Source organism: Bufo gargarizans, chromosome 1 (genome assembly GCF_014858855.1).
Source record: "Bufo gargarizans isolate SCDJY-AF-19 chromosome 1, ASM1485885v1, whole genome shotgun sequence".
In the NCBI taxonomy this organism is placed as follows: Eukaryota; Metazoa; Chordata; class Amphibia; order Anura; family Bufonidae; genus Bufo; species Bufo gargarizans.
In genome coordinates this window covers 267,436,982-267,450,918 of record NC_058080.1, presented here as the reverse complement: position 1 = coordinate 267,450,918, position 13,937 = coordinate 267,436,982, and the positions used below count along the sequence as shown (strand labels likewise).

General features: G+C 47.0%; 1 protein-coding gene across 2 annotated transcripts; it reads left to right on the top strand.

Annotated features, from left to right (window-relative positions):
* Window positions 1-8,232: 8,232 nt before the first annotated feature.
* On the top strand, window positions 8,233-12,915 carry LOC122925703. Of its 2 annotated transcripts, none has more exons than XM_044277057.1 (2): window positions 8,233-8,713; window positions 12,416-12,915. In XM_044277057.1, exons 1-2 carry the CDS (start codon window positions 8,380-8,382, stop codon window positions 12,778-12,780), a joined length of 699 nt encoding a protein of 232 aa, XP_044132992.1. In that variant the 5' UTR covers window positions 8,233-8,379; the 3' UTR covers window positions 12,781-12,915. The 2 variants fall into 2 exon arrangements, with proteins under 2 accessions (XP_044132992.1, XP_044132985.1); XM_044277050.1 differs by having other exon boundaries at window positions 8,233-9,969.
* Window positions 12,916-13,937: the final 1,022 nt, after the last annotated feature.

Sequence of the window (13,937 nt, the reverse complement as noted above, 5' to 3'; positions counted from 1 at the left end):
AGCAGCAGAAGAGGTAGCAGGGGGAGCCTGAGTGACTTCCTTGGTTTTAAGGTGTTTACTCCACTGCAGTTCATGCTTTGCATGCAGGTGCCTGGTCATGCAGGTTGTGCTCAGGTTCAGAACGTTAATGCCTCGCTTCAGGCTCTGATGGCACAGCGTGCAAACCACTCGGGTCTTGTCGTCAGCACATTGTTTGAAGAAGTGCCATGCCAGGGAACTCCTTGAAGCTGCCTTTGGGGTGCTCGGTCCCAGATGGCGGCGGTCAGTAGCAGGCGGAGTCTCTTGGCGGCGGGTGTTCTGCTTTTGCCCACTGCTCCCTCTTTTGCTACGCTGTTGGCTCGGTCTCACCACTGCCTCTTCCTCCGAACTGTGAAAGTCAGTGGCACGACCTTCATTCCATGTGGGGTCTAGGACCTCATCGTCCCCTGCATCGTCTTCCACCCAGTCTTGATCCCTGACCTCCTGTTCAGTCTGCACACTGCAGAAAGACGCAGCAGTTGGCACCTGTGTTTCGTCATCATCAGAGACATGCTGAGGTGGTATTCCCATGTCCTCATCATCAGGAAACATAAGTGGTTGTGCGTCAGTGCATTCTATGTCTTTCACCGCTGGGGAAGGGCTAGGTGGATGCCCTTGGGAAACCCTGCCAGCGGAGTCTTCAAACAGCATAAGAGACTGCTGCATAACTTGAGGCTGAGACAGTTTCCCTGGTATGCATGGGGGTGATGTGACAGACTGATGGGGTTGGTTTTCAGGCGCCATCTGTGCGCTTTCTGCAGAAGACTGGGTGGGAGATAATGTGAACGTGCTGGATCCACTGTCGGCCACCCAATTGACTAATGCCTGTACCTGCTCAGGCCTTACCATCCTTAGAACGGCATTGGGCCCCACCATATATCGCTGTAAATTCTGGCGGCTACTGGGACCTGAGGTAGTTGGTACACTAGGACGTGTGGATGTGGCAGAACGGCCACGTCCTCTCCCAGCACCAGAGGGTCCACTAACACCACCACGACCATGTCCACGTCCGCGTCCCTTACTAGATGTTTTTCTCATTGTTATGGTTCACCACAACAACAAATATATTATTTGGCCCAATGTATTGTATTCAAATTCAGCGGGATATAAATTTGAGGCCTAGTATTTAGGCGCTGGGTGACCGGTATGGATTTAGTGACAGAATTAGACTTGGAAATGCACAGAAGCGTGTGTGTGTGAAGTTATTCTGAATGACCCAATGTGCACCTTGAATATTATATACCCTTTTAGGGATAGATTTCAAATAGCTCTGATATAGCAGAAACCACTAAATTATGAAATTGCTAAATTGGGAATTGTACTTCAACCCAGAACAAAAAATGTGCTTTGACGGACACTAAATATCTTGCCCAGCAACAACAGTACAGCGGTGGGTAACGAGAGATTTAGAGGGAATTAAATTTGAGGCCTAGTATTTAGGCGCTGGGTCACCGGTATGGATTTAGTGACAGAATTAGACTTGGAAATACACAGTAGCGGGTGTGTGTGAAGTTATTCTGAATGACCCTATGTGCACCTTCAATATTATATACCCTTTTAGGGATAGATTTCAAATAGCTCTGATATAGCAGAAACCACTAAATTATGAAATTGCTAAATTGGGAATTGTACTTCAACCCAGAACAAAAAATGTGCTTTGACGGACACTAAATATCTTGCCCAGCAACAACAGTACAGCGGTGGGTAACGAGAGATTTAGAGGGAATTAAATTTGAGGCCTAGTATTTAGGCGCTGGGTCACCGGTATGGATTTAGTGACAGAATTAGACTTGGAAATACACAGTAGCGGGTGTGTGTGAAGTTACTCTGAATGACCCTATGTGCACCTTCAATATTATATACCCTTTTTGGGATAGATTTCAAAGAGCTCTGATATAGCAGGAACCACTAAATTATGAAATTGCTAAATTGGGAATTGTATTTCAACCCAGAACAAGAAATGTGCTTGAACGGACACTAAATAACTCGCCCAGCTACAGCACTAGGGACAGATTTAGCTGGATATAAATTTGAGGCCTAGTATTTAGGCGCTGGGTGACAGGTATGGGTTTAGTGACAGAATTAGACTTGGAAATACACAGTAGCGGGTGTGTGTGAAGTTATTCTGAATGACCCTATGTGCACCTTCAATATTATATACCCTTTTAGGGATAGATTTCAAATAGCTCTGATATAGCAGAAACCACTAAATTATGAAATTGCTAAATTGGGAATTGTACTTCAACCCAGAACAAAAAATGTGCTTTGACGGACACTAAATATCTTGCCCAGCAACAACAGTACAGCGGTGGGTAACGAGAGATTTAGAGGGAATTAAATTTGAGGCCTAGTATTTAGGCGCTGGGTCACCGGTATGGATTTAGTGACAGAATTAGACTTGGAAATACACAGTAGCGGGTGTGTGTGAAGTTATTCTGAATGACCCTATGTGCACCTTCAATATTATATACCCTTTTTGGGATAGATTTCAAATAGCTCTGATATAGCAGGAACCACTAAATTATGAAATTGCTAAATTGGGAATTGTACTTCAACCCAGAACAAAAAATGTGCTTTGACGGGCACTAAATAACTTTCCCAGCTACAACAGGACAACGGTAACGAGAGATTTAGAGGGATTTAAATTTGAGGCCTAGTATTTAGGCGCTGGGTGACAGGTATGGGTTTAGTGACAGAATTAGACTTGGAAATACACAGTAGCGGGTGTGTGTGAAGTTATTCTGAATGACCCTATGTGCACCTTCAATATTATATACCCTTTTTGGGATAGATTTCAAATAGCTCTGATATAGCAGAAACCACTAAATTATGAAATTGCTAAATTGGGAATTGTACTTCAACCCAGAACAAAAAATGTGCTTTGACGGACACTAAATATCTTGCCCAGCAACAACAGTACAGCGGTGGGTAACGAGAGATTTAGAGGGAATTAAATTTGAGGCCTAGTATTTAGGCGCTGGGTCACCGGTATGGATTTAGTGACAGAATTAGACTTGGAAATACACAGTAGCGGGTGTGTGTGAAGTTACTCTGAATGACCCTATGTGCACCTTCAATATTATATACCCTTTTTGGGATAGATTTCAAAGAGCTCTGATATAGCAGGAACCACTAAATTATGAAATTGCTAAATTGGGAATTGTATTTCAACCCAGAACAAGAAATGTGCTTGAACGGACACTAAATAACTCGCCCAGCTACAGCACTAGGGACAGATTTAGCTGGATATAAATTTGAGGCCTAGTATTTAGGCGCTGGGTGACAGGTATGGATTTAGTGACAGAATTAGACTGGGATATGGCTGGTTAAATGCACTTGGTGTGACAGCTTCACCCTGATGTAGGCTTTAGCCAAAAAACAACCACACCATTGAGGGTTAAATGCACTTGGTGACAGGCGCAGCTTGCCCCTGATTTTGTATATGGCCAAAAAATGAACAGACTATTGCTGGTTAAATGCACTTGGTGTGACAGCTTCACCCTGATGTAGGCTTTAGCCAAAAAACAACCACACCATTGAGGGTTAAATGCACTTGGTGACAGGCGCAGCTTGCCCCTGATTTTGTATATGGCCAAAAAATGAACAGACTATTGCTGGTTAAATGCACTTGGTGTGACAGCTTCACCCTGATGTAGGCTTTAGCCAAAAAACAACCACACCATTGAGGGTTAAATGCACTTGGTGACAGGCGCAGCTTGCCCCTGATTTTGTATATGGCCAAAAAATGAACAGACTATTGCTGGTTAAATGCACTTGGTGTGACAGCTTCACCCTGATGTAGGCTTTAGCCAAAAAACAACCACACCATTGAGGGTTAAATGCACTTGGTCGCAGCTTGTGCTGGCGCACCACAAGACACAAAATGGCCGCCGATCACCCCAGAAAAATGAGACTGACAAACGGTCTGTGCAGCCTAAAAACAGTGAGCAATTGAGGATCAGCAGCTCAATGATCCACAGCTGCAGATCGATCAGTTAATCAAGTCCTTTGGAGGAGTTAATCTGCCTAATCTCGCCCTACTGTCGCAGCCGCAACCTCTCCCTACGCTAATCAGAGCAGAGTGACGGGCGGCGCTATGTGACTCCAGCTTAAATAGAGGCTGGGTCACATGGTGCTCTGGCCAATCACAGCCATGCCAATAGTAGGCATGGCTGTGATGGCCTCTTGGGGCAAGTAGTATGACGCTTGTTGATTGGCTGCTTTGCAGCCTTTCAAAAAGCGCCAAGAAAGCGTCACAAAAGCGCGAAGAAAGCGACGAACACCGAACCCGAACCCGGACTTTTACGAAAATGTCCGGGTTCGGGTCCGTGTCACGGACACCCCAAAATTCGGTACGAACCCGAACTATACAGTTCGAGTTCGCTCATCCCTACCCAGAACAAAAAATGTGCTTTGACGGACACTAAATAACTTGCCCAGCCAGAACAGTACAGCTTTTAAATACATAAAGGGAATCAACTCGGTAAAGGAGGAGAGCATATTTAAAAGAAGAAAAACTACCACAAGAGGACACAGTTTTAAATTAGAGGGGCAAAGGTTTAAAAGTAATATAAGGAAGTATTACTTTACTGAGAGGGTAGTGGATGCATGGAATAGCCTTCCTGCAGAAGTGGTAGCTGCAAATACAGTGAAGGAGTTTAAGCATGCATGGGATAGGCATAAGGCCATCCTTCATATAAGATAGGGCCGGGGCTATTCATAGGATTCAGATATATTGGGCAGACTAGATGGGCCAAATGGTTCTTATTTGCCGACACATTCTATGTTTCTATGTTTCTATGGTAACGACAGATTTAGCGGGATATAAATTTGAGGCCTAGTATTTAGGCGCTGGGTGACCGGTATGGATTTACTGACAGAATTAAACTTGGAAATGCACAGTAGCGTGTGTGTGAAGTTATTCTGAATGACCCTATGTGCACCTTGAATATTATATACCCTTTTAGGGATAGATTTCAAATAGCTCTAATATAGCAGAAACCACTAAATTATGAAATTGCTAAATTGGGAATTGTATTTCAACCCAGAACAAAAAATGTGCTTTGACGGACACTAAATAACTTGCCCAGCCAGAACAGTACAGCGGTAACGACAGATTTAGCGGGAAATAAATTTGAGGCCTAGTATTTAGGCGCTGGGTGACCGGTATGGATTTACTGACAGAATTAAACTTGGAAATGCACAGTAGCGTGTGTGTGAAGTTATTCTCAATGGCCCTATGTGCACCTTGAATATTATATACCCTTTTAGGGATAGATTTCAAATAGCTCTGATATAGCAGAAACCACTAAATTATGAAATTGCTAAATTGGGAATTGTATTTCAACCCAGAACAAAAAATGTGCTTTGACGGACATTAAATAACTTGCCCAGCCAGAACAGTACAGCGGTAACGACAGATTTAGCGGGATATAAATTTGAGGCCTAGTATTTAGGCGCTGGGTGACCGGTATGGATTTACTGACAGAATTAAACTTGGAAATGCACAGTAGCGTGTGTGTGAAGTTATTCTGAATGACCCTATGTGCACCTTGAATATTATAAACCCTTTTAGGGATAGATTTCAAATAGCTCTGATACAGCAGAAACCACTAAATTATGAAATTGCTAAATTGGGAATTGTATTTCAACCCAGAACAAAAAATGTGCTTTGACGGACACTAAATAACTTTCCCAGCCATAACAGTACAGCGGTAACGACAGATTTAGCGGGATATAAATTTGAGGCCTAGTATTTATGCGCTGGGTGACCGGTATGGATTTACTGACAGAATTAGACTGGGATATGGCCAAAAAATAACCACACTATTGCTGGTAAAATGCACTTGGTGTGACAGCTTGACCAACCACACTACTGAGGGTTAAATGCACTTGGTGACAGGCGCAGCTTGCCCCTGATGTAGTATATGGCCAAAAAATGAACAGACTATTGCTGGTTAAATGCACTTGGTGTGACAGCTTGACCAACCACACTACTGAGGGTTAAATGCACTTGGTGACGGGCGCAGCTTGCCCCTGATGTAGTATATGGCCAAAAAATAAACAGACTATTGCTGGTTAAATGCACTTGGTGTGACAGCTTCACCCTGATGTAGGCTTTAGCCAAAAAACAACCACACCATTGAGGATTAAATGCACTTGGTGACAGGCGCAGCTTGCCCCTGATGTAGTATATGGCCAAAAAATGAACAGACTATTGCTGGTTAAATGCACTTGGTGTGTCAGCTTGACCAACCACACTACTGAGGGTTAAATGCACTTGGTGACGGGCGCAGCTTGCCCCTGATGTAGTATATGGCCAAAAAATAAACAGACTATTGCTGGTTAAATGCACTTGGTGGGACAGCTTCACCCTGATGTAGGCTTTAGCCAAAAAACAACCACACCATTGAGGGTTAAATGCACTTGGTGACAGGCGCAGCTTGCCCCTGATGTAGTATATGGCCAAAAAATAAACAGACTATTGCTGGTTAAATGCACTTGGTGTGACAGCTTCACCCTGATGTAGGCTTTAGCCAAAAAACAACCACACCATTGAGGGTTAAATGCACTTGGTGACAGGCGCAGCTTGCCCCTAATGTAGTATATGGCCAAAAAATAAACAGACTATTGCTGGTTAAATGCACTTGGTGTGACAGCTTCACCCTGATGTAGGCTTTAGCCAAAAAACAACCACACCATTGAGGGTTAAATGCACTTGGTCGCAGCTTGTGCTGGCGCACCACAAGACACAAAATGGCCGCCGATCACCCCAGAAAAAAGTGACTGACAAACGGTCTGGGCAGCCTAAAAACAGTGAGCAATTGAATTTCAGCAGCTCAATGATGCACAGCTGCAGATCGATCGATTAATCAAGTCCTTTGGAGGAGTTAATCTGCCTAATCTCGCCCTACTGTCGCAGCCGCAACCTCTCCCTACGCTAATCAGAGCAGAGTGACGGGCGGCGCTATGTGACTTCAGCTTAAATAGAGGCTGGGTCACATGGTGCTCTGGCCAATCACAGCCATGCCAATAGTAGGCATGGCTGTGACGGCCTCTTGGGGCAAGTAGTATGACGCTTGTTGATTGGCTGCTTTGCAGCCTTTCAAAAAGCGCCAAGAAAGCGTCACAAAAGCTCCAAGAAAGCGACGAACACCGAACCCGGACTTTTATGAAAATGTCTGGGTTCGGGTCTGTGTCACGGACACCCCAAAATTCGGTACGAACCCGAACTATACAGTTCGAGTTCGCTCATCCCTACCTATGACACATCCATCAGGTGGACAGGACAGCCAATTGAGAAGTTTTTAGCATATGAACAGTGTGGAGATATGCCGGAGGCCGCGTGGACCATCATCTATCACCCCCCTGCCTATCTGTGCCCGGAGGCATCTGTGTAAACTGTATCAAGCTGATCTTACGTGCTCCCAATTGAGATGTTTCAGCATATGAACACTCCCCCCCTACCCTATAAATAAACCTGATCTGGCTGCCATTTTACATTATTTGTTTTGCCAGTGTAGGGAGAGGTTGCTGTGTGGAGCAGGGACGGACTGTTAGGGAGTAAAAACGATAGCTAATAGGGCCACAAAAGTCCTTTTAAGGACTGGTATAGGTGTGCTATCGATAGCTGTAACATACAGAGGGATGTGATATAATTATAATATACTTTCTAACATAGAAAATAGTGCAATTGTATTGTGCAGCAGTTTTGTGAGGTTCTGCTGCAATACTGCAGCTATACAGAGGGACAAACACTATTGGAACAACTAATTGCAACTGGTGTGATATACCATGTAGCGGATTGTATTTAGCCTGGCCTGTTTGGATCATGTAGGACGACATTCGGTTGATTGTATGGCTATGTATTGTAAACTGTAATGTTTACTGTGTTGGATGCATTGCTTTTCTGTGCCTCCTCCCCTCCCCCTTTTTATTTCCTGTCCCATTCTTTTCCCAGCAGGGTGTGGTCTCAGGGACACTGAGAGACCAGTAATCTAGCTGTTCTGTCCCTCCTCCATCTCCCATCAGCCCTTGCTATTGTCTGTCCCCACCCTTCCTTGTACCATGGTCATCTATGTGCCCCATTGTATGTAAATAAGGCTGTTGGGGGGTTTAAAGTGTGTGCCATGTCCAAATAAAGTTAGTTCTGCTCCTGATGCTGTGTGTCGTCCAGTCATTGGGATTGCTGTTGGGATATTATTGGACTATTTTGCCTGCTGGAATTACTACTCTATGGATTTATGATACTTGTTCCTGAGCCTCACTGGGATCTTAGGTGGAGATTGGCTGTGGAATATCAGCTCTCCGCTACATTGGTTGGCAGCGCTGGGATCCAGACTCACAGAGGAACAAGGATTAATGGAGATTGATTACTCCACTTTAAAACGATCCACACTTAAAGATCTTCTGGAAGCAAGAGGTATTTCAGCCAGCAACAAAACAAAGGCAACACTTATCTCTGAAATAATGGCAGAAATCCGAACAGAGGATGATTCGGTCACTGCACAGAGGGACGAGACAGACGGAACAGAGCAAGCAGAGTTCCAAAGGCACCTCTTATTCAGATTGTCATTTTATGGGGAGAACCCACCAGTGGAAATTATCTCCAAGACAATGACAGAGGTTCAAGAATTTATAACGCGGCAAAGGAGACCACAAACACCAAGCCCAGCAGTGTCTATGGTGCAAGAGGGTAAGCCAAAAATTCCATACCAGGCATTTAAAATGTATGTAGAAGCGGAGGAAGATATAGATGCATTCCTCCAAGACTTTGAAAGACTATGCACGTTACATAAAATACATATGGAAGATTGGGTACCCATCTTAGCAGGACGGTTAACTGGGAGGGCAGCTGAAGCCTACCGTACGATACCAGATACGGAAATTAGGAATTACAGCCGTGTCAAAGAGGTTATCCTGGCCCGATATGCTATGACACCAGAGGCATACCGGAGACGGTTCAGGGAATTGAAAAAAGCTGAAAAAGACTCGCATGCAGAATGGGCTTGCCGTTTACAAAGGGCAGCCCTCGGATGGGTACAGGCGAACCAGGCACAGTCCATGGAGGACCTATTACAAATGCTGCTGCTAGAACAGTTCTATGATGGGATACCCGCAGACCTGCAGGAATGGGTGAGAGACCGTAACCCCACGTCTATCACAGAAGCAGCTAAAAAGGCCGATGACTATATGGATGCCCGCAGGCAGCACAAGCTTGTGGGTGTTAAACCAGCTGTGCGACCTCTAGGGGGAAACCAATTTTCAGCTAGCACCAACACACCACTGAGACCGCTACCCCCACCAGCTCCTACAGCGGCTCAACCGAGGTTTCGCCCACCCTCCTCTGTGCAATGCCACCAGTGCCAGAGGTGGGGACACTACAAGCGGAAATGCCCGGAGCTTAGAGACCGATCCACCTGGATTCGACCAGGACCACCACCGAGAGCAGCAGCACACCACTATCAGGAGGAGACACCCACCGCTTATGGCTCTGCAGTTCCAGTCACCACTATAGAACAGTGGGAAGTACTCCACGAAGCCAACCCACTACAAGCACAGGCGGATAATCGGCAGCACCACAGGCAAACAGTATACCTGGAGGGGAAACCTTTGCAGGGACTCAGAGATTCGGGAGCAACCATAACCTTGGTCCAAAGCCACTTGGTCGCGGACAAAGCTAAAACCAATAAGACTGTGGCTGTCAGGGTTGCTGGGGGAGCCGTATATCGGCTGAATACAGCAAGGGTTCATTTGCATTGGGGTGCGGGGTCAGGGACTGTGGAGGTGGGGTTGATGCCCCAATTACCCGCAGAGGTGATACTGGGAAATGACCTGGGAAAGCTCACATCTGCATTTGAGCCACAAACCACAACCACTGAGGAAGCACATCCAGTGGTCACCAGGCAACAGGCCCGCACCCAGGACTACAACACACTGCCGGAGGTCCAGGTAAGACAACCTTCCCCTTCCCTAGACTGTGTCCCTTGGGCCCCTCCTGACGAATTTGCGGCAGAGGTGATCACTGACCCTACTCTACAGGTATATAGAGACAAAGTCACCTCTGACCAACCGGGGGCGGAGGGGGAAAGATTTGTATGGGATAGGCAGCTATTATACAGGGAGTCAGACAAGCAGGTAGCTGGGTCAGACCCGATCGTTATGAGACAGCTAGTTGTACCACAGAGGTACCGAGCCGAACTGCTCCGGATAGCGCACGATATTCCGTTATCCGGACATTTGGGGGTCAGTCGTACTAGATATCGGCTGACCCAAAGTTTCTTTTGGCCAGGAATTAGCCAGGGAGTACGCAAATATTGCAGCACCTGTGATACGTGCCAGAGGGTAGGGAAGAGGGGGGACCGGCGGAAAGCAAAGTTACACCCGCTACCTATAATTGAGGAACCGTTCCATAGAATAGCCGTAGATATAGTAGGTCCCCTCCGGAAACCTACCCCCTCTGGCAAGAGGTATATTTTGACGGTGGTGGATTACGCCACTCGCTACCCAGAGGCCGTAGCCTTGACAAACATCCATGCAGAAACCGTGGCAGAGGCCCTGATGCAGATTTTCTCCCGGATGGGATTACCCAGGGAGATCATCTCGGATCAGGGTACTCAATTCACTGCAGAGGTCACCCAGCACCTCTGGAAATTTTGCAAAATCAGACCTATAATCAGTGCCCCCTACCATCCTCAGACCAACGGGCTCTGCGAGCGGTTCAATGGCACCTTAAAACAAATGCTCCGAACCTTTGCTGAGACCCACCGAGACTGGGAACGATTCCTGCCTCACCTCCTCTTTGCTTACCGGGAGGTGCCGCAGGAATCCACAGGATTCTCCCCATTCGAATTGTTGTTCGGGAGGAGAGTAAGGGGACCGCTGGACTTAATTAGGGAGCATTGGGAGGGAGACAGGAGCGCAGACGGCACCCCCATTGTACCATATGTGTTGGCGCTCCGAGATCGCTTGGAAGCTCTAACCAAGACGGTAAAGGAAAACCTCCAGGCGGCTCAGACGCGCCAGCGCACATGGTACGATCGGGGCGCCAGGGACCGTAGCTTCCAGGTTGGGCAGAAAGTTTTAATTTTGAAACCTGTCCGACATGATAAGTTACAGGCCGCCTGGCAAGGCCCTTATAAAGTAGTGGAACAGAGATGTGACACCACTTATATAATTGGCCCATGCGCAGGGACCGGAGGGCGACTAATGCTCCATGTGAACATGATGAAGCCCTACCAGGAACGCTCAGAAGAGGTGACCGCTATTTGTGCACCCAGCTCTGAAGAGTTTGACAGTCTTCCCCTGCCGGATCTACTGGGGGACGGTCAGCTGTCTGGGGATTTAGGAGAAGTTGTACTGGGGGACCGGCTGAGCCCACAGGAACGTACCGAGGTACAACAGCTGCTAAGAGAGAAGCAGGAGACCTTCTCCAATGTGCCTGGGTACACTCCTCTGGCCACTCACAGAGTAGAAACCCCAGGGCAACTACCCATGCGCCAGACCCCGTACCGCATCCCTGAAGCGGTGCGAGAGAATATGCGTAAGGAGATCGACGAGATGCTCCAGCTGGGGGTGATTGAGCCCTCAGACAGCCCATGGGCATCTCCGGTAGTCCTCGTACCAAAGCGGGACGGTACAACCCGCTTCTGCGTAGACTACCGGAGGTTGAATGAAAAGACTGTATCAGACGCTTATCCGATGCCCAGGATAGATGAACTGCTAGACCGGATGGCCAGAGGCCAATACCTCACTACTATTGATCTGTGTAAGGGGTACTGGCAGATACCCCTGGCTCCGGACGCCATCCCTAAGTCAGCCTTTGTCACCCCATTCGGCCTATACCACTTTAAGGTTATGCCATTTGGGATGAAAAACGCTCCGGCTACGTTCCAGCGGATGGTGGACCGACTTCTAGATAGGTTCCAGGACTACACCTGTGCCTACCTCGACGATATTGCAATTTTTAGAAATACCTGGCAGGAGCACTTAACCCATATAGGAGCGGTTCTAGACAGGATTAGGGAGGCCGGTTTGACGTTGAAACCGGCCAAATGCAGTATAGGAATGGCCGAGGTACAGTACCTGGGCCATCGAGTGGGTTGTGGGAAACAGAAGCCAGAACCAGCCAAAGTAGAGGCTGTAGCCCAATGGCCTACCCCTAGGACTAAGACTCAGGTGTTGGCATTTCTAGGGACCGCAGGATATTACAGAAAGTTTGTCCCCAATTATAGCGCCCTGGCCAAACCCCTTACTGACCTGACCCGTAAGAACCTTCCCCGCCAAGTAACCTGGACCCCGGAGTGTGAGCAGGCCTTCCAACATCTGAAAAATGCACTTATTAATGCCCCTGTCTTGGCAGCTCCCAATCCAACTAAACGTTTTCTTGTTCACACAGACGCTTCTATGTTTGGATTGGGGGCAGTGCTGAGCCAAGTTGGGGCCGATGGCGGAGAACACCCCGTGGCTTACATCAGTCGCAAACTGTTACCCAGAGAAGTAAGCTACGCCGCCATCGAGAAGGAATGCCTGGCTGTGGTGTGGGCCCTAAAGAAGTTACAGCCGTATTTATATGGACAGGCTTTTTCCCTGCTCACGGATCACAACCCGTTAGTATGGCTGAACCGGGTGGCTGGGGACAATGCCAGGCTGCTGCGCTGGAGTTTGGCGCTGCAGCCTTTTGACTTTAATATTCAGTACCGCCCGGGCAAACAAAATGGAAACGCTGACGGGTTGTCGAGACAAACTGATTTGGAGAAATGATCCGTGAGCACCCCGGACATCCCCAAGCCGATCCGTGCTGGATCAGACTGTGTATGCCGGCTTGTGGGCAAGGGGGAGCAGTGTAGCGGATTGTATTTAGCCTGGCCTGTTTGGATCATGTAGGACGACATTCGGTTGATTGTATGGCTATGTATTGTAAACTGTAATGTTTACTGTGTTGGATGCATTGCTTTTCTGTGCCTCCTCCCCTCCCCCTTTTTATTTCCTGTCCCATTCTTTTCCCAGCAGGGTGTGGTCTCAGGGACACTGAGAGACCAGTAATCTAGCTGTTCTGTCCCTCCTCCATCTCCCATCAGCCCTTGCTATTGTCTGTCCCCACCCTTCCTTGTACCATGGTCATCTATGTGCCCCATTGTATGTAAATAAGGCTGTTGGGGGGTTTAAAGTGTGTGCCATGTCCAAATAAAGTTAGTTCTGCTCCTGATGCTGTGTGTCGTCCAGTCATTGGGATTGCTGTTGGGATATTATTGGACTATTTTGCCTGCTGGAATTACTACTCTATGGATTTATGATACTTGTTCCTGAGCCTCACTGGGATCTTAGGTGGAGATTGGCTGTGGAATATCAGCTCTCCGCTACATACCAGTTACTTCCCCAAAAAACTGATGGGGGTGTGATGCAACTATAATATACTTTCCATATAGTGCATTTGTATTGTGCAGCAGTTGTGTGCGGTTCTGTTGAGATACTGCAGCTATACAGAGGGACAAACACTATTGGAACAACTAATTGTAACTGGTGTGATATACCAATTGCCCCCCAAAAAAACTGATTGAGGCAGGGGTGTGATATGCCTATAATATAATATCTATATAGTGCATTTGTATTGTGCAGCAGTTGTGTGCGGTTCTGTTGAGATACTGCAGCTATACAGAGCGACAAACACTATTGGAACAACTAATTGTAACTGGTGTGATATACCAATTGCCCCCCAAAAAAACTGATTGAGGCAGGGGTGTGATATGCCTATAATATAATATCTATATAGTGCATTTGTATTGTGCAGCAGTTGTGTGCGGTTCTGTTGAGATACCGGAGCTATACAGAGGGACACACGCTATTGGAAAAACTAATTGCAACTGGTGTGATATATCAGTTGTCCCCCAAAAAACTGATTGAGGCAGGGGTGTGATATA

Coding starts and splice junctions, on each gene's coding strand:
- LOC122925703 (XM_044277050.1), top strand. CDS start 8,380: ATGGAGATTGATTACTCCACTTTAAAACGATCCACACTTAAAGATCTT. Junction 9,970..12,415: donor ACACACTGCCGGAGGTCCAG/GTAAGACAACCT, acceptor TTGTTCACACAG/ACGCTTCTATGTTTGGATTG.